The sequence below is a fragment of the Berghia stephanieae genome, chromosome 10, assembly GCF_034508935.2.
Source record: "Berghia stephanieae isolate SIO BIC M18660-M18661 chromosome 10, UCSD_Bste_1.3, whole genome shotgun sequence".
Classification (NCBI taxonomy): domain Eukaryota; kingdom Metazoa; phylum Mollusca; class Gastropoda; order Nudibranchia; family Aeolidiidae; genus Berghia; species Berghia stephanieae.
The window spans coordinates 15,351,102-15,375,608 of NC_088369.1; the positions used below are offsets into that span (position 1 = coordinate 15,351,102).

Here is a 24,507-nt window from a genome sequence, read left to right on the forward strand (position 1 = left end):
ATAGACATATTGTAGTTGAAAATAAACAACAATAAATAAACAAAACTAAAAAAAAAAAACAACCGTGGTGAATAAAATAAAAATCTTTTCATTCATTCTTTTTTTTTACATGATCAACTGCTATATAATAAAAGATCCTGATATGGACGTAAAAATCCGATTTGGAAACGGACAAAAAAAAAACATAACAAAAAAAACAAAAAACAAGGACAAAAAACATTTTTTTTAAAAACAAACAACACGGACTAAAAACATAACGAAAAAAAAAAAAAACACGGAAGAAAACATAAGAAAATAAAAACAATCACCCAAATCTATGCCCTGAGCTTTGTATCAAATGGGAGTGCTATCCTATAACATTGTGACGTCGAGAACACGACTTTTGGTCCTAATCTCTAGAACAGAGAGTTTTTAAAAAACAAACTTGAGCTTTTATATAGTGCAATATCCATTTTACGTGCTCAAAGCGCTTTACAAAGTCCAAAACATAACATGTGGAATGAGACATGACGCCTGTTTTTTTAGGCGATAACACACAAAAAAAATTTCCAACAGAGACAACACTGTTAACGGCCAGGTACTCATTTAACACCCGAGTTCTGGTTACAGTAAAGAGCCTCTTCCAAGGACTCAACTATGCGTCGAGCGAGGCTCGAACCTAGGACCTTCCGATCGGAAAACAAGTGTCATACCACAAAACCACATAGCCGCATAGTAGAACATTTTAAAAATATATCAAAGTCATGTTAGTTCAAATAGCCAAATCACAACAAAATATTAAAATGTAAAAATCCTCGTCATAACCATTAAACCCATTATTCAAAACAAAAACAAAAAAAATACTGGTATTATTGTATAGCATGAAATTAAATATAAAAATCTTTTGCATGAAAAGTCAAAAAAAATAATATCAATTGCAGATCATAAGTTTTTTCGAGAAAGACTTTATCAAAAAAAAACCCAAAAAAACAACAACAAAAAAACCATCCTCTCATCTGTTGGTTTAAGTAGGGGTTTTGTTTTGTTTTGTTTTGTTTTTTTCATCATTCCGATTGCAGTACTACTAGTACCGAGTCCTCCTCCATCGACAACAACGATGGAAGAAGGCCCAGTTCTAGTCAATTCTTGAAGGCCCCCGATCTGCTGGCCTTGAGAATGAAGTCTTTGACCACGAGATCGTCGAGCTTGGAAAAAGCCTCCGTCTGAGTCACGGCTGTCATGTGATTCATGGCGAATCGGAAACAGAACTCTTCTAGTTGCTGCAGATAAATAAATAAATAAATAATTTAATTAATTAATTAAGTAATCAACTTAAGCTAGAGGTGCCTAAATGAGCCAGTAAAATGGAGAGAAAAAAATAAAGTAAGTAGATGTGACTCATATATAAGGGAACAACACAAAACAAACAACGCTTCGGCCCTTGGCCTTCGTCAGGAGACAGGAAACACAAACACAAATATGTAAATTTACAAAATATCACATTTCTTCAAATGTGGAAACTTTTTGAAGACATGTGATATTTTGTAAATTTACATATTTGTGTTTGTGTTTTCTGTCTCCTGACAAAGGCCAAGGGCTGAAACGTTGTTTGTTTTGTGTTGTTCTCTTATATATGAGTCACATCTACTCATTTTATTTTTTTCTCTCCAGTAATCAACTTAAATTAATACGTACATAAATAAATTTGAAAAGTCCTTATGAGTAAAGAGCCATTAGGCTCATGGAACCGAAGTTTATCCGCGTTTCCAAAGCATAATAAAACAGACAATAGGAATTGCTTGCAACCCTTTAAAAAGGATGCTAGTCTATCTCAAAAGTACTTTCCACCAGATCTAAAAGAACCAGCTAACCAATCACTAAAATAAATAAATAAATAAATAAATAAAAGCCTAAGTAAATAAATAAATAAATAAATAAATAAATAAATAAATAAATAAATAAGGATACTTATGTAATCATTTATATAATTTCACAACTGCAACCATGTTCAATGCCCTTTCTTCACAATGACAAATCAAATCCATCAACAGGTCATCATATCAACATTAATTGTGTCATTTACAATCATCATTACAATAAATACATACACTGAGATCACTTATAACAAGTTCTCATTTCCAAGTACGCAGTAAAAAAAAATTAATTAATCTTTAAAAATTATATATATATATATATATATATATATATATATATATATATATATATATATACATATATATATATAAAATTCCCTTTTTATTCATCCAATGGTGGTAATTTGTCTTTAGGGTCTATTCCAGTGGCAGACTGGAATAATTCAGGCATCAGCTGCAGTATAGCGCTGCAACCTGAGCTAGGGCTAGATGACGTGTATTCAAACTCGGTACTTTTCAGGTGCAAAGCAAAGGCCATACCGCTGAGTCATACTTACTTACTTTACTACTTAATCCTCTTCGGGCCTTGAGGCACATAGGGCATCCACCAGACATCTCCATTTTTTGCGATCGGCTGCTTTTGCGTGGCTGTATTCCAGGACAGGCCTGCTTCCTTTAATTCTTTCTCCATCGTCCTTCGCCAGGTTTCTTTGGGTCTTCCCCGCTTTCTCTTCCCATCTGCTGTCCAGTACAAGGCTGTCTTGGGAAGTGATCCTTTTTCCATTCTGGCCACATGACCCAGCCAACGTCATCTTCTTCTTTTTATTTGGCTATCAATGCTAGTGCAGTCGGCTTTCTTTAATAGATCCACTGTTCTTATTTTTGTAGGCCAAAATAAATTAAAAATTCTTTTTAAACACTTGTTCTGAAAGGCTTCTAGTTTCTGTATTAAGGAGGATGTCATTTTCCAGCTTTCACTTCCATAAAGCAGTACACTTAAAACATTGCTCTTGTATATTTTCAGCTTTGTCTTTCTCATTATTTGCTTTGATTTCCAAAGTTTTTCAGCATGCCGAAAGCCTGGTTTGCCTTTTGAATTCTGTGCTTGATATCGTGTTCTGCATTTCCGTCGTCTGTTATTTTGGATCCGAGGTAGGAGAACTCTGTTACCTCTTCAATTATATGTTCATCTATCCTAATTTCACTGTCATGTTTTGGATTCACCCTAATGTACACAGTCTTATCGAAATTTATTTTCAGTCCAATTTTCGAGGCGTTCTTGTGTAGTACGTTTAGTTTCTCTGAGGCGTCTCTGTGTGTACTGGAAACTAACGCGATATCATCTGCGTAGTCTATATCTTCCAGAAAAGATGTCAGTGTCCAGCGAATGCCTCTCTTCTTACCATCAATTGTATTTTTCATGAGCCAGTCTAGAGCCAGGATAAACAGAAGCGGGGAGAGTATGCAGCCTTGTTTTACACCAGTTGTTACATTAAAGCTGTCTGTTAAATTGTTACCACAGATCACTTGGCATTGGTAGTTGCTGTACATTGCTTTGATTAGGTTGACTATCTTCATCGGTATACCATAATGGCGGAGTATTTTCCACAGGGACTCTCTGTGTAAGCTGTCAAAGGCTTTTTCAAAATCGACAAAAATGGTGTAGAGGGGGCTGTTCCATTCAATGCTTTGCTCCAGGATTTGTCTCAGGGTAAATATGTGGTCACTACATGACTTCCCTTTTCTGAACCCTGCCTGCTCTTTTCTAAGAATGTTTTCAATGTGAGGTGAGATTCTTTTCAGAAGGATTCTATTAAAAATTTTGCTCGTTACGGACAGGAGTGTGATTCCACGCCAGTTAGCACAATTTCCTAGGTCTCCTTTCTTGGCTATTTTATGGATGATGCCTTTCTGCCAATCCTCTGGTATTTCTTCCTTTTCCCAAATGTTGGTGAACAGTTTACTGAGAATTTTGGACATTTCTTGCGAGTTCGCTTTAAGCATTTCCGCAGTGATTTTGTCAATACCTGGGGCCTTGCCATTTTTTTGTTGTTGTATTGCCTCGTGCACCTCATGCTCAGTGATTGGACCAAGATTAACCTCTACGTCCCTTTCTGCTTCTGGGATATCTGTGTAAGAAGATGGGTCTGGTCTGTTCAGAAGGTTTGCGAAATATTCTCTCCATCTTTCAATTTTCTCCTTTTCGTCTGTGATGACACTACCATCTTGGGATTTTAATGGTTTCTCTTGACCATAACTTCTGTTTCCCGAGAGCTTTTTTGTGATTTTGTATAGTGTTTGTGTGTCGTGTCTTACAGCTGCATTTTCTGCTTCAGTTGCTAAATTTTCTGCAAAATCTCTTTTGTCTTTCCTTGTGGATTTTTTCACTTCTTTATCCTTCAATGAGTATTCACTGGATAGCCTTTCTTTCAGTCGGGGGGATTTAGCGTTCAGGAGATTTAGTTTGATTGATTTTCTTTGGTTAATGAGCTCCCATGACCTTGCTGATATCCAATTCTCTGTATTGGATTTATTGTGTCCTAAGTGTTCAGTGGCACTTTCCTGCATGACGTGGTTGAAATCTTGGATTGTCATGTTTGTAATATCTTGTATTGCACTGAATTTGTTTCTGACTGAGATATTGAAATTGTTTTGGATATCTGGGATTTTCAATTTATCTGTGTTGAAACGTTTCTCCTTCTGTTTTGCTATTTTTGTTTTCATCAATTTAGTAGAGATTTTGGCTGTGACAAGATGGTGGTCACTTCCAATGTCTGCCAATCGTCTGACTCTGACATCGTTTAGGCTGCTCTTCCATTTTCTGTTTATAATTATATGGTCTATCTGACTTTCTGTTTTCCCATCTGGTGATTTCCATGTCAATTTGTGGATGTTTTTGTGTGGGACCGCTGAGTCATGCTGCCCCATATATATATATATATATATATATATATATATATATACTTTACGACAACATTTTCTGCCCTTACCTGTGCTCCATATTTAATAGCAGCGGCATATAACATGGCCACATTTTCCACCGAGATTCCCTGCCTGATGATGGCTTCACACTTCATCTTCAGGACTTGTTCACAATAGGCATTGGACAGATCTAAAAGGCCTGTTAAAGCCGATAGAAAAAATAAATAAACAAGGGTGGTCGATTCAGGAGGAAAAAGAATTTACTGAACTTTTACGAAAACATATCAATTGACACCAAGCTGAATACAGTAAAAAGCAGACCTGCCAACCCTTCACATTCCAAAAGTGGAATCAGAACGCATGAAAATAGGAATTTGAGACAAAAAATTAGGAATTTCACCTTCTTTCCACCCCCCCCCCCCCCCCCCCCCCCCTCTTTACTCTTTTTTTATTCTTCTTAGCATTATCATCACTTTTGTCAATCGGAACTTTAGAGACAATGGCGGAATAGTACAAAATGGAAGAGTGAAAATAGGAATGATTCCGCCAAAAGCAGAAAGGTTGGCAGGTATGTAAAAAGACATTACGTACTTTCATTTTTATTTTTTATTCCCCCATTCACCAGGTGCTTGGGAAATGTAAGGATTTTTTTTTTTTTTTATAACATACTGAATTCCCTAAAAGTACTCCTTCAGAGCCATTCAGCCTATGGAGCCGGAGTTTACCCCAGTTTCTATAGCATGAAATGGGCAATAGCAATTGCTTGCTATCTTTTGGATAGGACAATAGTCTATCGAAAAAAGTACTTTCCGCCAAATCTAACAGACTCAGCTACCCATTCACTGCTGGGTGGACAGGGGGGGGGGGGGCAGAAAAAAATCTCGTCCGCACCCGGGATCGATCTCGGTCCCTTTGCGTGTGAAGCGAGTGCTCTACCAACTGAGCTCTCGGGATGCCCTGAATTCTCTAAACATACGGAAAATTTGCAATGTTGAAAATTGGACCAAGCACTAAATTTGCTCATTTATGCAAGTATGTTACGTGATTTCAAATAAATTGTGAAAATTTGAGCTTTTAATGGAAAGCTCTATAAATACAAGTGACATTTATCATTATTTATTTATTATTATTATAACCTCTAGTTAAGATTTATCAAGAATTTAAAAGGCTTCATAATCGGCGTGAAGCAGGCTCTACTAAAATATGAAACTCTCAAAACATTGCAGAGTGAAATTTGTCACGATTTTTCTAGGGTGTATCATTTTCCTGAGCTACAGCATATGGCTGTTACAAAAGACATCTGATGTCAACTCCATATGGCTGGCATATGTTACAAAAGACATCTGATGTCACTTCCATAAGGTTGGCATATGTTACAAAAGACATCTGATGTCACTTCCATAAGGTTGGCATATGTTACAAAAGACATCTGATGTCAACTCCACATGACTGGCATATGTTACGAAAGACATCTGATGTCAACTCCATATGACTGGCATATGTTACAAAAGACATCTGATGTCAATTCCATAAGGTTGGCATATGTTACAAAAGACTGATGTCAACTCCATATGGCTGGCATATGTTACAAAAGACATCTGATGTCAACTCCACATCACTGGCATATGTTACAAAAGACATCTGATGTCAACTCCTATATGGAAATAAGATTCTTACCAATGGCCTCTTCTGGTTGAAGATCCACCTCATCTGTGTAGAGGTATTTCAAAAAGGCTCTGTACACGTTGTACGAGTATTGAGTGATTTCTATGGTGCTGGGAATCAATAAATAAATCAATCAATAAATAGATAAACAAATAAATAAATAAATAAATAAACAGATAAGTAAATAAATAAACAGGTAAATAATAAAGAAAGTAATAAAGAAATATTGGAAGGAAGAAAGAAAGAAATATTTAAAGATCGACAAAAGAAAGAAAGAAAGTAAGAAAGAAAGAAAAAAAGATATAAAGAAAAACAAAAGAAAGAAAGAAATAAGAATAAAATGACATATTCCAATAGTAAATAAATAAAGAACAAAATTCCCTTCATTCATCCCCAAAGGAAAATTTGTCTTAAGATAGGGTCCATCTCCGATAAAGACAAAAGTCATCAGCAAATAGGGGCTGAATTTCTTGCTCAAGAAAAGAAAATGAGACTGACAGAAGAAACCTCCATGCCTTATCCACTCGACTTTCTATCTTTCTATTCATTTACACTCATGACATCATAATTCAGCTACTAAAGGGCGCACAGAGTTAAAATGTATATCAATCAAAACTTAAATAAATTTGCACAAATGGCAAAAACTGGTTGACGATATCTACATAGCTTTGGAGTTATTCACACCTGAAATGTGTCAATAATTTTTAGACCTGCATGTGACCAAATTGTCTGAACTTTTTCGCACATATCAACCTACTGAATCTCGTATTTTGTAACTTAGTCTTAAAATAAAAAGGACACTTAATCATTAACTTAATGCATAATGACTAATAGTCAATTACTCACTCAACCCTTACACCAACTATCTCTAACTAATACTGATATTTGACTGGGGTTACTTTTAGCCCATCATTATTTACATTTTTCTAAGACAAATTATATAGATAGTTCGAAGATGACGTCACTCAGGTATATATACATTTTCTTTTGGATTGACCTACCAAACATATTTATTTTAAAATGTGAAAAAGTACCAAAAATATCGAAGACTAGCGAAGTTTCCCTGATGATTGCCGAATGAGCTTAACGAGGGCTTGAAAGTGCCGACAATATTGCCGGCAGTCTGACGCCCGATCGTCGGCGCTTGACAGCTCGTCCAATAAAAAATAAGTGATTCATCAGATCGCAACGGCCATGATTGTCCAGGGCTGCCAGGCAGGTTTGAAAAAATCCGCTCCAACCAAACGGGGTGTCTCTTGGACATGGACCGAATTTCAGAAATCACGATGAAAACTGAATTTTGAAGGTACATAAAAATGTTACTCTTTATAAATTAGCAATTCAATATAAGCAATTTAGTAAAGATTATTGTACAATACATACCTTAAACAAGCGAGTGCAGAGTAGATAGAGGGATTACTGTGCAGAAGAAATACATTAAACAAACTAAACAACGTTAATTTCAAAGGCCCGACCAATCCTCAAAAAGTAACCATTCACTGCCCCATATTAATATTATCTACATATCTCTACTCATTCATCGTAAATGAGCTCCTTTCTAACCATAATAATGTCGCCATCTAATTTTTGGGAGAAAAAAAAAATCGCTATTTTAAAATTTAAAAAAAAAAAAAAAATCGCGAAACCACGAAGCCGCTTTCAACCGCGAATTTTCGCGGTTCCGCGATCATCTGGCAGCCCTGTTGTCAGAAAACCGGCGATTGTCGGCACACATGCAGATCTATAAAAGAAGAGAAAAAAAACACTGTTTTATGTTTAATTTGATCACGTTACTCACTCCTTGGAACCCTCTTCCCAACAAGACTGAAACATGGACTGGAAATGTTCACATCTGGGGAAGACATATATAAAAAAATGATAATCATATATAGAATGCAAAGGTCCAATGATATGACGCTTTTGAGCTTAGAACTGGTAGATCCTAGGTTCAAATACCGCTCTGGGCAGTACAAAATTGAGTCCTTGGAAAAGGCTCTTTATTCACATCCCTCCAATGCATTTAGTTATAAAATAAGTACCTGGCTATGTAAGAGAATTGTCCATGACAAAAAAAATATTGTTTTTAAAATTATAATAGCACCTCGCAGGCATGATGTTTCATCCTACATGTAAAGTGCTTCTGCTGGCTTAGGACCCCTTGTAAAACACTTTGAGCACATTCATATAAAAACTCAAGATTAATCTTTTTTTTTTTGAGAGGCAGGGGGGGGGGGGGGGGGGGGGGATAGTTTTGTTTTTTTTATATATGTACAAAAGATCAACAACAAAAAAGAGGCGTAATGGTGCAATATAATCATAGCAGAGGGTTTGATGTTTGATTCCCTGCAAATGCAAGGGGAGTGAACTCACAGAGAGAACTCTAATACTGTTTCTAGAGTAATCTATCCACAGAACAACAACACTATCTTTATCATTCAGGTGGAATATTTTTTACAAATTGTTACAAAATACGTACTCATTTGGAAATCCTAACATTGCATGATAACTTACACAAAAAGCGGGGGAAAAAATTCCACAGGAAGACATTATAGCAGCACTTTATCAGACTAAGTCTAAATGATGCGCAGCTATGTGGTCTTGCGGTATGACACTCGCTTTCGGATCGGGAGCTCCTGTGTTCGAGTACAAATGAGTACCTGGCCGTTAACAGCATTGTCTCTGTCAGGACAAAAAAAATTATAATATCGCCTAACAGGCGTCATGTCTCGTTCTACATGTTACGTGTTGCTGTTGGTCAGGGACCTTTTGTAAAGTGCTCTGAGCACGTTTAGTGGATATTGCGCTATATAAAAGCTCTAGTTTTGTTAGTTTTTCACACAACACACAATGTAAAAAGTTTCATTTTATGTTAATATAAAAATAAAAATGAAACGAAAGAAAGGAGAACAAAAGAAATAGTACAGTACCTTATCTGTAGAATGGCCTTGTGACAGTTTATCTCCTTCCCCTCCACAACAAATTTAATGTCACTGTTTTCCTGGAAATACATTTTTAAAAACAAACAACAATTTACCAAATCATCCAATATGATAGATTTTATGCTTAAATTATCAATTTATTGTTGTGTTTTATTTGCATTGTAAAGCGCCTCTGAGCACATTGTGGATCTAGGCGCTATATAAATTCATTCATTCATCTTACTGGGGTCCATTGGAGGTCCCGATAGCTCACTTGGTAGAGCACTCATTTCATGTGCAAAGGGACCAACGTCGATCCCAGGATTTTCAAACCCAAATTTCCCTTGTGTGTAAGCAAAGGGAATTTTTTTTTTTTTTTAATATCATTTGATGACAGGTGTAGGACACATGCAAAACGACTATTACAAATATAATATAAATAGTGCCTGAGATGAGCCTCTCCTGTAAATCAATTTCAATACACCTTTTAAAAAATTGAACTTTGCACAAATGTTTGTTTGTTTTTAGGAATTTTGGGACACCTAAGAGTCCTTCAGAGCCATTCAGTCCATGGAGCTGGAGTTTATCCCAGTTTCTATAGCATGAAACGAACAATAGCAATGGCTTGCTACCCTTTGGATAGGATGCTAATCTGTTGCAAAGTACTTTCCACTAGATCTAAGAGACCCAGCTAACCAATCACGGTTAGGTGGACAGGGTGGTCAGGAAAAAAATCTCAATTACACCCGGGATTGATCTCGGTCCCTTTGCATGTGAAGCGAGTGCTCTACCAACTGGGCTATCGGGATCGCCAGGACGAAGAAGTAGAGACAGAAGAATTTATATCTGACATGCTGTTATGAATTTTATAATCCGAGTGAAAATCCAGTTACAATATGGCCAAAAAATGTTTAAATTTTAAATTTTTAAAAAAAGAAAAGTTCGGTAATAAATTTTAAAAACTAAATCAGGTATGAGATCGGTCAAGGTTCATCTAAAGCCATCAATATTTGAAGTCAAAAGTTTTCTTAATATTTTTTTTTTAATTAAAATAAAATTAAAATAATATAAAATAAAATAAAATTCCTTTTATTCATCCCATAGGGGAAATTTGTGTCTATGGTCAATTCCAGGCATCAGCTGCAAATTGAGCTAGGGCCAGGTGACTGAATCAAGGCCACTCAACGCAGCAGCGGGTGATCAAACTCAGTACCTTTCGGGTACGAAGCAAAGACTGAACCACTGAGCCACGCTGTCCCTACAAAAAAAACAAAAACAAGTGTTTTGTCAGTGTCGAGTAGTGCGGCTATGTGGTCTTGTGGTATGACACTCGCTTTTGGATCGGAAGGTCCTGGGTTCGAGCCTCGCTCAGCGGATAGTTGAGTCCTTGGAAAAGGCTCTTTACTCACATTATCTCACCGTGCTCAGGTGTAAAATGAGTACCTGGCCGTTAACAGCATTGTCTCTGTCATAAAAATTTAAATATCGCCTAACAAGCGTCATGCCTCGTTCTACGTGTTACATGTTACTGTTAGTCAGGGTCCCCTTGCGTAAAGCATTTTGAGCACGTTTAGTGGATATTGCGCTATATAAAAGCTCAAGTTTTTAGTGTTGATGGTGAGTACTCACCTGATTCTCAAACACGCTGGCAATGGTCTCTGCTATCCTGTAACCTTTCACCAAATCTGAATTCAGAGGAAACGACGAAGACAAGTCTTTTAATAAAATTGAATAGTAAATTATTTATTTCCTTTTAAATTCGAATCATTTTGATTTCATCTGCTGTTTTAAAATTATTCTGAAATTAGAAAATAGCAGACAAAATTACATTTAGAAATGAAAAAAAAAAAAATTTATTTATTTAGAAGCATTGATATAACTATATGACCTTAAAGTGTTGCATGAGCTATTCAAACTTCTAAGGGGGAAACATAAAACATAACCAGGCTTTAAATAAAATTTAACACTTCTACACCTGACAAAGTCTCATACGTGTTGCCAAATTAATTAATTGTAAGAGAAATAAATATCAGAATTCCAAGAAGAAATCCTATATCTCCCCAAAAAGGTAAATTAGGGAGCAGGCAGTAGTGTAAGAAGATAAAAATCAGTAAAAAAAAAAAAAAAAAGGGTGTATGAAACAGTGCCCGACAAAACAAGAAAGAAAAACACACGAAAAAAAAAAAAAAAAAAACATCTAAAAAAATTGGTATCGCGTCTGATCGGAAGTCTGAGGTTCGATCCCCAGTCCAGGCAAAATTGATTCTTTTTTTGGGTCTTTCGTTCTTTCTTGATTTATCTGGCACAGTTTCATACAGACATTTTCAGATCCATCCAAAACGCAGGATAATATCAACTTTCTACAACCAGATGAGGTTTATAAAGTAAAAATGAGGATTGATAGAAGAATGGTTAAGGGGAGCCAACTCCTATGGACAGCTGGGCACAGGGAACAAGGCAAACATGGTGTCCCCTACCAAAGTGCAGGGGATTGCCGAAAGGTATGGAATATCGATAAGGGAAATATAAAAAGAGAGAAACAGAAAAAGAGAGGGGGGGAGGGGGGGGGAACAAAGAAAGAGTGAAGGAGAAGGAGAGTGGGAAAGAGAGAGAGGGAGAGGGAGAGAGAGAGAGAGAGAGAGAGAGAGAGAGAGAGAGAGAGAGAGAGAGAGAGAGAGAGAGAAAGAGAGAGAGAAAGAGAGAGAGAGAGAGAGAGAGAGAGAGAGAGAGAGATAGTAGCTTAATTGATGGGGGGGGGGGGGGGGGTTCTAATTAGAGGGAAGTTATAATATTCTTTTTAAACAGACCTATAACTGTACTACCAATCTTGACCTACTTACAAATAAAATCTAGACTCATTTATACCCCCTTCCCCTACTCCCTTCCTTTTCGACCATCAATTGCCTTGGTCTCCATTTTGACATCTGGCGCCAGTTTGTCTAGACTGATGCCATAAAAATGGGAGTGTCACCAAAATTCATACAACTGAGCACAGGTGTCAAAATATGACAGAAGACATGGTGGTGATTTTTTTTTTTTCACGGATCCACCATTTGACCTGAGCTTTTATCAGAGGCAAAAGTTTGACACGGCAAAAAAGATCATTTGAAAATTTATGAGAAAATTCCAAAATCCTGTAATTCCGCGGATGATTATCATCACTGGGTGATGATGATGATGATGATGATATTCATAATTTATAATGTGCAGCTTATCCCCCAAGAAAGGGGCTATTTTACAATAGTAAGAGTTATGTACACAAAAATATAAAAACAAAACTACTAAAGTCTTAAATGTTGCAAATTCTGTTTCCTCTTAAAAATTAAATTTTCAGTATCTGTTTGACCAGATATGATACCATACTAAAACGGTGGGAAATATATTTTACTTCAATCTGTAAAACTGGGAGGGTCTGCGTACGACATGTGTTTTATTTGTTTTTTAAGGGTTTTACGGTGCTTGCAACACACTTAGGTCATATCAGCGCCAGTAAAAAAGGAGGAAAATTGGATAGTAAAAACATTTTAGATGTACAATTAAAAGAACTTGAGGAAAAGGAAAGACAAAGGAGAATGGTACAAATAGGGAACAGATGTAGATTTCAAGAGCACACTATCAATGTACTTAGTTTGAGATTACTTAAATGTTTCACTCACACACCAGCACAAGATCCCACTAAGAGGAATACCTTCCATTGTTTACAAATCATTTTTAAAATTTTAAAATAACATAACAGAGATGATTTACGATGAAAAAAAGATCATCTCCCAAAACTATAACTATACATTCAACTGTTTCCCTCCCAGCCAAGGACTCCGGCCAGGGTCAGGACAAGACTTAGTAATCTCCAAGACAAAGACAGAAAACAATTGGAAAACACAGATATAAGGGGATAGAAGATACAGCGAGTACCTCCCTGCCCACTCTCTTACCGACACAAAAGACACGCCAAGACACGGAGGGCTGGGAGAAGTTTGCAAAGACATCATCTGTCAGAGTAAACCTGGTCAGCATGGGGGCCGTCACAGACTGGCCACGGCACTGGCCCCACATGTACACACGGCCCGTCTCGCTTTGTGCCGATGATATGTGGCTGTAGTGGCTTGCAGCAACCTCCATGAACCTGAAAATATAATAAATGATAAAAATGATAATAATAATAATAATAATAATAATAATAATAATAATAATAATAATAATAATAATAATAATAACAATAATAATAATAATAATAATAATAATAATAATAATAATAATAATAATAATAATAATAATAATAATAATAATAATAATAAAATCGTAATAATAATAATAATAATAATAATAATAATAAATAATAAATAATAATAATAATAATAATAATAATAATAATAATAGTAATAATAATAATAATAATAATAATAATAATAATAATAATAATAATAATAAAAATGATGCCTTTCCGCAACGACATCATAAGATGTCTAGCCATTCCACGGAGGAATATAGATAATTCATCAAACAAGATGTCTGATGTCAACAGGAATCACCCATTTTGTCCAAAGTGAGTAAATTGGTTAATAATCTTGCCTAATGAAAAAAATGCAAGTGCCTGAAGAGGGGCTCAAACCTGGGACCTTCCGGGTCACAGTGGAATGCCTTAACCACTCAGCCACTTTCCCCCACAATAATAATAATAATAATAATAATAATAATAATAATAATAATAATAATAATAATAATAATAATAATAATAATAATAATAGTAATAATAATACATAGCACTCGTATAGTACATAACTAGGACGAGGTCATGCTCTATGCGCTTCACAGTTACAAGTATGATAATCTAAATAGCACTAAGACACACACACACACACACACACACACACACAGACACACTTTCAGTCAAAACTGTTGAGATCATATCAATGAAGATGAGCTCTTTAAGAAAGAGATATAATAATGAATGCAGTGATGATGTTGATAATGATAATGGTATGGAAAGGTGGTGTTGGAGGCGACGAAGATGATAAAGAATGCGATGATAATGACAATGATAACGACGACAATGATGATGATGGCAATCGTAAAGTCTCTTATTATACAATAATGACGATGTGTAAACTTTTTTTTTTTAAAGGATAAAACATTCCATACCTTTCGGCAATCCCCTGCACTTTGGTAGGGGACACCATATTTGCCTTGTTCCCTGTGCCCAGCTGTCCATAGGAATTTGCTCCCCAGGAATAGAGGTCCCCCTCATCGGATAATGCCAGGGTATGGGTGTAGCCACAAACAATCTGATTATCGGTGTGTAAAAGTAATAAAAACATTCAATTTAATAATAATAATAATAATAATAATAATAATAATAATAATATAATAATAATAATAATAATAATAATAATAATAATAATAATAATAATAATAATAATAATAATAATAATAATAATAATAATAATAGTAAAAAGATGCACTAAAATTTCAAACTGATTGGATTTTTTTTTTTTTTTTAATTTTAAGTTATGGCTATATTTCATTCATCTATTTTCACTCATCCCTCACATAAACTCCAAAAAAATTTAATACTCCTTCCGACTTTTTCTTTCCTTATTTCATTTTTAAAAATTTTTTTTGTTTTGTTTATTTTTTACGGATGCTGTAAAAGTTCCCTCCTCACCTGTACTATGGTGACTCCGTAAAAATTTAATACTCCTTCCGACTTTTTCTCTCCTTATTTTTTTTTTGTTTTGTTTATTTTTTACGGATGCTGTGTAAAAGTTCCCTCCTCACCTGTGCTATGGTGACTCCGTAAAAATTTAATACTCCTTCCGACTTTTTCTTTCCTAATTTTTTTTTTTTTTGTTTTGTTTATTTTTTACGGATGGATGCTGTGTAAAAGTTCCCTCCTCACCTGTGCTATGGTTACTCCGTGTAGACCATGTACAATGTTGGGATTTGGCTGGTTCACGTTGTTACCAATACCCAGCTGTCCGTTCCCATTGTAGCCCCATCCGTATACCTGATAGTACAAATGTGAAAATATTTAGATGCCGCTGCTGATGACTATGATGGTAATAATAAAAATAATAATAATAATAATAATAATAATAATAATAATGATGATGATGATGATGATGATGATGATGATGATGATGATGATGATGATGATGATGATGATGATGATGATATAATAATAATAATAATAATAACAGTAATAATAATAATAATAATAATAATATAATAATAATAATAATAATAATAATAATAATAATAAAATAATAATAATAATAATAATAATAATAATAATAATAATAATAATAATAATAATAATAATAATAATAATAATAATAATAATATAATAATAATAAATAATAATAATAATAATAATAATAATAATAATAATAATAATAATAATAATAATATTATTATTATTATTATTATTATTATTATTATTATTATTATTATTATTATTATTAATATATTATTATATATATATAATAATATAATAATAATAATAATAATAATAATAATAATAATATAATAATAATAATAATAATAATAATAATAATAATAATAATAATAATAATAATAATAAATAAATAAATAAATAAATAACAAAATCAACATGATCTGCACATCAACCAATCTAGAACCAAAAAAAAAAACATTCCATAAAAAATGATTGATTAATTAAAAAATAAAGACTAAGAACTGAAAAAGAATTCAAAACTTTTTAAAAATCGAACTAAATAAGATTTTTTTTTAAATTATGTTTTTAAATTGAAAAAATAAAGGTAATTTAAGGTGGAAAATTCAACGTTGAATAATTGCATCAGATTTATTTTATTTTTTCAATCAGATGTCCGTCATTGAGAAAAGAACTTTCCGACATAAGTTGCAATGAAAAAGACACTGCGTTGTCAGTCAGGGAGGAAGATCTTTTAAAATCCTTGTGCGGCTATGTGGTGTTGTGGTATGACACTCGCTTTCGGATCGGAAGGTCCTGGGTTCGAGCCTCGCTCGGCGCATAGTTGAGTCATTGGAAAAGGCTCTTTCCTCACATTCTCTCACCGTACTCAGGTGTAAAATGAGTACCTGACTGTTAACAGCGTTGTCTCTGTCCGAAAAAAAAAATTGTAATATCGCCTAACAGGCGTCATCATGTCCCCTCCTACATGTTAAATGTTGCTGTTGCCCAGGGACCCTTTGTAAAGCACTTTGAGCACGTTTAGTGGATATTGCGCTATATAAAAGCTCAATTAAAATTAAATTAAATTAAAACTGAGGTCCAATGATAAAACATCCGTAATTCTAATTTACTTCAAACACAAAACCACTTTTGGAGGCAATCAATGCTACAATAAAAAAGAATTCTTTCAGAGCCATTAGATAGACCCACCCACGGGGAGTTGATCCCGGTTTCTATAACATGAAAATATAGCAATTGCTTGCTACCCTATGGATCTAATAGATCCAGCTACCCGATCAGTGCTTGGTGGAGAGAAGGGATAGTAAAAAACAAAAATCTCGACTCCACCCAAAATCGACCTTGATCCCTTTGCATGCCAAGTGAGTGATCTTAAAAGTGAGCTTTTATATAGTGCAATATCCACTAAACGTACTCAAAACGCTTTACAAAAGGGTCTCTGGCCAACAGCAACACTAAACATTTAGGATGGGACATGACACCTGTTAGGCGATATTACAATTATTTCGGATAGAGACAATGCTGTTAACGGCCAGGTACTCATTTTACACCTGAGTACGGTGAGAGAATGTGAGTAAAGCGCCTTCTCCAAAGATTCAACTATGCACCCAGCGAGACTCGAACCCAGGACCTTCCAATCCGAAAGCGAGTGTCATACCACTAGACCACATAGATCTTCCAATTGAGCTATCAGGACCACAGATTTTATAAACAAGTTGTGGTTAAATACTGAAAGAAATAGTAGTAAAAGCTGTAAATACAATTCTCACTGATCTATTCACACTTCCTCTAACCCTATGATCGGTGAAGCAAATATATGAAGTGTAAGTGTTATCTCGGGGAATTTGCATACCTTGGCAGCAAAATCAGTCAGTCGGGCGGAACTGATGAAGACATCATCGCTAGAATCAAGAAAGCGCGCCAGGCCTTTGCAATATTGAGACTAATATGGAAAGCTTCCAGCATATCCACAAACACCAAGCTTAAAATATTTGACACTAATATTGAAGCAGTCCTGCTCTATGTGTCAGAGACTTGGCGAACAACCTTGCTCACATCAGCCAAGATACAAACTTTTGTCAATTGTTGTCTTCGACAAATCCTCAAGTTGAAATGGTTTGACAAAGTGCCAAATGCTGACCTTTGGACTAGAACAAACCAAGAGCAAATGGATGTCCAGGTCAGACGCAGAAAGTGGTGATGGGTTGGCCATACCCTGAGGAAAGAGCCCTGTAATATAACCAAGCAGGCTCTTGAATGGAACCCACAGAGCAAGAGGAAACGGGGTCGTCCAAACCGGACTTAAATGAGAAGCCTTCACCAGGATTTGTGCGTCTCCAATCATACCTGGAGTGAAGCAAAGGTCTGTGCCAAGGACAGAAGAAGATGGAAGAGTACTGTTGAGGCCCTATGCTTTGCCAGGAGCCAAGAGGCATAAAAGTCAAAAAAGTTAAGTAAGTGTTAATGAAAAAATTGAAAACGCTTTAAGAAATAACATTTTATTTATACACACGCTTTGTACATCAGAATGTATAAAGAACAAATAAATCCTACAAGTAGAGAGAATGCTTACCTCCCCTGTGCTGACAAGAGCCATGGAGGAGGTCTGTCCACATGCTATAGAAATGACATGCAGTGTTCCTGAGGAAATTAAAAAGCAGACGACAAGCCATTTCAAATATGCGAAACACTGACTAAAGACAACATTTGCAGACTTAATCCTTATTTTCTTATCAATATAAATAAATAAATAAATAATTAATTAATTAAAATCTTTTTAAAAATAATTTTTAAAAATCTCAATCTGGGGTCCATATAGCTCAGTAGGTTGAGCATTTGCTTCACACAAAAAAGGGACTGAGTTTGATCTCGGGTGATGTTGAGATTTTTATGTCGTTACCCCCCATTCCCAACAGTGTTGGGTAATCATCATCATCATCATCATTATTATTATTATTATTATTATCATTATTATTATTATTATTATTATATTATTATTATTATTATTATTATTATTATTATTATTATTATTTATTATTATTATTATTATTATTATTATTATTATTATTATTATTATTATTATTATTATTATTATTATTATTATTATTATTATTATTATTATTATTTATTATTATTATTATTACTATTATTATATTATTATTATTATTATTATTATTATTATTATTATTATTATTATATTATTATTATTATTATTATTATTATTTATATATTATTATATTATTATTATTATATTATTATTATTATTATTATTATTATATTATTATTATTATTATTATTATTATTATTATTATTATTATTATTACAGTCCAGGTCGGTATTGGGGACACCACTTAATTGGGACAGCCGCTTAATTTGGATGGCCTGCCGCTTAATGCAGACGAAATGTGGTAATGACTATCTCCCTAAAAAAAGAGCTTTTTGGAACCAGAAGTCTTTCTTTTCTGTCCTATTTGAAAATGCCTAAAGACACGAACAAACTGATGCTTACACACAGAAATGGCCTAAAGACAAAACACTTACCAATGGCAGACGTGACTTTCCGAGGTGATGGCTGGTTAGCGGTGGATCCTGTACCCACTTGTCCACAGTTGTTTTGGCCCCAAGCATACACCTAGTGATTTTTTTAAAAAATAATAATCAATAAATGAATGAATAAATAAAACTAGAGCGCTTATATAGCGGCAATATCCACTAAACGTGCTCAAAGCACTTTTACAAAGGGTCCCTAGCCAAAAGACGGCAGAGCATCTAGTCGAACGGTGTGTTGTGACGATGCTACCCGGCGGGTTTGCGATGGTGCACGAATGCGGACCGAACTTTGCTGATTGGGTCGATTGTGATAACATAGTAGTGTGAAAACCATAAGAGACTGCTGCCAAAAGCAACACTTAACATAATTGACGAAACATGATGCCTGTTGACGATGTTGTATTTTTTTATTTTTTTTCTCAACAGAAAACAACACTAATAACATTTTACACCTGACTATGAACTCAACTATACAGGACTAAAACATAGCCTATGATTACAATACAAACACCAAAATATTTACCCAAAAAAAAATAAATAATAATGATAATAATAATAATAATAATAATAATAATAATAATAATAATAATAATAATAATAATAATAATAATAATAATAATAATAATAATAATAATAATAATAAACTAAAATGCCTCAGTTCAATAAACTATAAACAAACGAAAAGGATGTTTTTTATGGTTCCCCCCCTCTGACAACTGTTAGAATGAATTAAGACGGAAAATCTGACGGGGTGTGTGACATAACTATTGACCTTTTCCTTTGCCACAGATATTAAGGAAAATATAATAATAATAATAATGATAATGATAATGATAATGATAATGATAATAATAATAATAATAATAATAATAATAATAATAATAATAATAATAATAATAATAATAATAATAACAATAATAGTAATTTTAAAAACGCATTGATGGACAACACTGTTGGGAGGGAAGTAAGCAGTTAAGAAAGAAACAAGATACACAGATGGTTTTTGCCCCAGCTCAACGAGAGCTTTGCAGTGCTTTACCCACATATTTAAATAAAAAGACAAAGAGACCATTCTCTTGACAATTACTATGTCGTACAACCATTCCTGCCGACCCATACTGAAAAATAATAAAAATAGGGGTCAACCTAAGATAAAGAGTGGGAAAAAAAAAAAAAAAGAGTGTGTAAACTTACAGTTTATCAATAAAATATACTAATAGATGGTATGAAGTTGACGTCATTCGGGTCTTTTTTATTGCTTTTTGCCATCCGCGTTTATGAATAATTCTCACTAAACTGTATTAACCAGACTATAAACATTTAAGGTTACACATAGTTTTGTGTGTTGGTTCATTTTACTTCCGGATGGCAATGTTGTGAGCTTCCTAGCCAAGCGCATACTATCTATATTAATACTAATACTCACCTCCCCATCGGCTGTGAGGGCCATGGAGTGGTGGCTGCCACAAGTCACTTTGATCACCATCCTGGTGGCCAGGTTGGCCGTCACTAAAGCCGGGGCAAAGCCTTGGTTGGATCCGCCATTCCCGAGTTGACAGTAGCCATTATGGCCCCAGCTGAAGACCTCTCCAGCTGATGATGAAGAAAACATTAATTCAAGGTCAAGTTTATTTACTTTTCAGATTTTGCCGCCAATAATATACAAAGTTTGATGACAACATACATGAAAGAGAAAAAAAAAAAAGAGAGAAAAATGGTAAACGAAACCAACAAAACAAGATGGTAATTAAAATACTTTGAGCTGTTTGATGGCAACATACATGAAAGAGGTAAAAAAGAGAGAAAAATGGTAAACGAAACCAACAAAACAAGATGGTAATTAACAATACTTTGAGCTGTTTGATGGCAACATACATGAAAGAGGTAAAAAAGAGAGAAAAATGGTAAACGAAACCAACAAAACAAGATGGTAATTAACAATACTTTGAGCTGTTTGATGGCAACATACATGAAAGAGGAAAAAAAGAGAGAAAAATGGTAAACAAAACAAGATGGTAATTAACAATGCTTTTTGAGCTGATGGTGACAAAAGTGAAAAAGAAGGAAGGTTTGGAAAATGGCTTACAAGCCCCATGTTTACTGCATCAACCTTCACCTTTAGAACAATAATTGAGAGGATAAATTATTATTGATACTCTAGCTAACGTCTAAAAAATGAGAAACTGCACCTTTAAGTTACACCACACATCAACTCTCTCTGGATAAAATAATAGTCCTCTGCAACCAGACTGTTTAATTTACAATCACAATGATTTTTGAAGATGTATAGATACTACTTGGGGCCCAGACCCCAAGCGGAAGAAAATAGCAGAGGGATTCAAATAGCCGAAATTTGAGACCAAAGAGGAATATCATGATCACCGCTAAAGACAGAATCACACAGAGAAGACACAGGGATGACAATAGTTTGCTTGTTTGTTTTTAAGGGTTTTACGGCGCTTGCAACACATTTAGGTTATATCAGCACCAGTAAAAAGGAAGAAAATGGGATAGTAAAAAGTTCTAGAATTACAATTAAAGCACCCAAGAAAAAGTAAGACATAGGGGAACTGGGAACAAATAGGGATCAGATGTAGATTCCAAGAGCATACCACCAATGTACTTAGTTTGAGATCACCTAAAAGTCTCATCCGGACACAAGCACAAAATCCAACAAAGAGGAATACACTCAAATGCTTACATTATACATTCAAAATAACAAATATAATAATACATAACAGAGATATGACTTAAAAGGAAAAAAATATCATCTCCCAAAACAATAACTATGCATTTGACTGTTTCCCTCCCAGCTAGGACTCCGACCAGGACCAGGACAATACCAAGTAATCTCATTCCAAGACAAAGACAGAAAGCATGTTGGAAAATAGATAGATATAGGGGGATAGAGGACACAGTATGTACCTCCCTGACCACGATGGGAAGTCAGGAACCCCACCCAGAGGGATGCCAATTCATGAGGAAAAAATTTACTGAACTTTTACGTAAACACATAGACCAACCCCTTTCTGAGTGCTGAACTCCAATGATATGACATATGTACTTACTTTTTTTCCGTTTAGCAGATGATTGGAAAATATACTGAGGGTTTATAACATACTGAATTCCATAAATATACGGAAGATGAGTTCTTGGTCCTATTCAAGACGAGAGAAGGATGGAAATAATTAAGCATTGAGTAAAATTACCTGCAGTAATTGCAATGACGTGTGGTCCACTCCCATACGATATATCCACTACAGATTTCTGACATAACGTTTCAATCTTGCGTGGTTCAAAACTGCTATGTGCATCACCTGTTGGAGAGATGAATTGCTTTCAAAAGATTTGATCAGCCATTTAATAATAATAATAATAATAATAATAATAATAATAATAATAATAATAATAATAATAATAATAATAATAATAATAATAATAAATAATAAAAATAATAATGATAATGATAATAATAATAATAATAATAATAATAATAATAATAATATATGAATAATGATGATGATGATGATGATGATGATGATGATGATGATGATGATGATGATGATGATGATAATAATAATAATAATAATAATAAATGCAAAGTTTCAGACCTTTGTTACTTTGTTGTTAAACCAGCTCTTTGAAGTCTATCACTAACCAGACTGTTTTAGTGCTGAAATATTCACCTGCCACTGTCACCTTCACCTGCCCGGCAAATCAGTATGATTTTGACGGGGATGGACATTTCCCAATTGCCTATTAGTATATGGAGTAGGAGAGACTCGACTATCTATATTACTATTACTATTAAGTATTGGAATTTTTTTTTAATAATAATAGATGAATAAATGAATGAATAAATTAAACTTGAGCGCTTATATAGAGGCAATATCCACTATATTATTATTTTTTTTATTATCACCATCATTATTATCTATCTAATATTGCTTACAGCTTCTACAATTTACCCGACCCGACATGTCTTGGTCTTGGATTGGATGGGAATAGACATATCGACTTACCTAATCCAAGGCAGCTGCTGCAGTTGTTACCAAATGCGTAGACATCATCATCGTCTGTGATAAAAATAGCTTCGTTACCTGCGCTACCAAAAACACAAACTTTTTTAATTTTGGCTAATAATGTGAGATCAAGTACTGTAAAGATTGGCCATTGATTCAAATCTGTAAAATGTCGTGAGGGAAGAGTTGGTGCAAAACGAACGCTGTCACTCCTGGAAAATGAACCTGCCGACGTTTGGTTCGATTCTCGGTCCCCATCTGCCATATCTAAAAAAAAAAAATTCTTTTACGGGATAATATTTTAATAATCTTTAAGAGGTATTCTTGAATGACAAATTCGTCGGGACAACCGTCATCAAATCATAAACTCAAACGGATTGTTTACTGTTTACGACGGCCATGTTGAAAAAGGACGTGCATACAGGAACTGTGTTTTCCGTCCACCAGTGAACCGAATACACAGCTGTGTTTTCCGTCCACCAGTGGACCACAGAACTACTGTGCAGTGGACTGTATACACAGCGTGTACACCGGAAGAGATTATAAGGGCTAAACTGTTTGACCGAGAGCGGTAGCAGCTTCTAATGGTGCTCACACTATTATGTTATGATCATCGACCCAATGACAATGAGCAAATTCTTCACCGCATTCGTGCACCGTCGCAAACCCGCCCGGAAGCTTGGTCACAACACACCGTTCAACTAGATGCTCTGCGGTTTCGGTGTTCCAACTCCTCTACAATGAACGTGTGTGCCCCTCCTTCTCTGTTAACCTACAGACTATTGGATATGTAAGTTTAACTCACTCAATCCTAGAGACGTTTGCTACTTTTCAAAATTGGACAAAAATGTATTCAAAATGAGCATGTGCATAGATCTAGCCTCTAGTTTTATTCAACTATTATTAACATGCGAAAAATAAAAACATTAGCTTCGATACAACACCTTTTCTCTCAGAAAAATGTAATAAATAGGAATGGGGTAAAAGTAACCCGGGTTAACTACGGATATAGTCGGTGTTAGGGTTGAGTGAGTTAATACATTTAAGTCTACCGCAATGATGACTAGCAATTTATCAAAATATCTTGAAATCGTTTGTTTGTTTGTTTGGGGTTTGTTTTTTTTTTTATTTATTTTTTTTTTTTTTTTTGTCATAACTTTCCATTTTGGATTACACATAATGATGTTGAAAAGATCAGCATCCTAACACTCTAATCTTAATCATCTTGCTTATATGTTGGCAGGTGTAAGACTCATTCATTTTGCAAGTCATCATCATCATAACACCGAACCGACTCCACAGCATCTGGGGAGCAGACTCTTAGGTCATGGGCAGTGCAGCTGAGCTCATCCTGGCATTCTCTAAGGATGTGATCCATTGTCTGC

The 24,507-nt window shown here is 34.6% G+C and overlaps 1 protein-coding gene across 1 annotated transcript; it reads right to left on the reverse strand.

Moving 5' to 3' along the window:
• Positions 1-420: 420 nt before the first annotated feature.
• LOC144980711 (RCC1 and BTB domain-containing protein 1-like) lies at positions 421-23,553 on the reverse strand. Its single transcript, XM_078928427.1, has 14 exons — positions 23,123-23,553; positions 22,310-22,417; positions 20,527-20,693; positions 19,092-19,182; positions 18,124-18,191; positions 15,255-15,362; positions 14,498-14,640; positions 13,291-13,481; positions 10,988-11,043; positions 9,368-9,438; positions 8,239-8,292; positions 6,453-6,550; positions 4,844-4,974; positions 421-1,259 (listed from the first exon to the last, which is right to left on the reverse strand). The coding sequence occupies exons 1-14, from the start codon at positions 23,385-23,387 to the stop codon at positions 1,119-1,121; spliced, it is 1,692 nt and encodes a 563-aa protein (XP_078784553.1). The 5' UTR covers positions 23,388-23,553; the 3' UTR covers positions 421-1,118.
• Positions 23,554-24,507: the final 954 nt, after the last annotated feature.

Excerpts from the sequence above, each read along its gene's own strand:
- LOC144980711 (XM_078928427.1), bottom strand. The coding sequence starts at position 23,387 with ATGGCAGATGGGGACCGAGAATCGAACCAAACGTCGGCAGGTTCATTT. Across the intron at positions 15,363-18,123 it reads CTCTTGTCAGCACAGGGGAG|GTATACGGATGGGGCTACAA; the intron begins GTAAGCATTCTC and ends TTGTACTATCAG. Across the intron at positions 4,975-6,452 it reads TCAACCAGAAGAGGCCATTG|GCCTTTTAGATCTGTCCAAT; the intron begins GTAAGAATCTTA and ends CGGCTTTAACAG.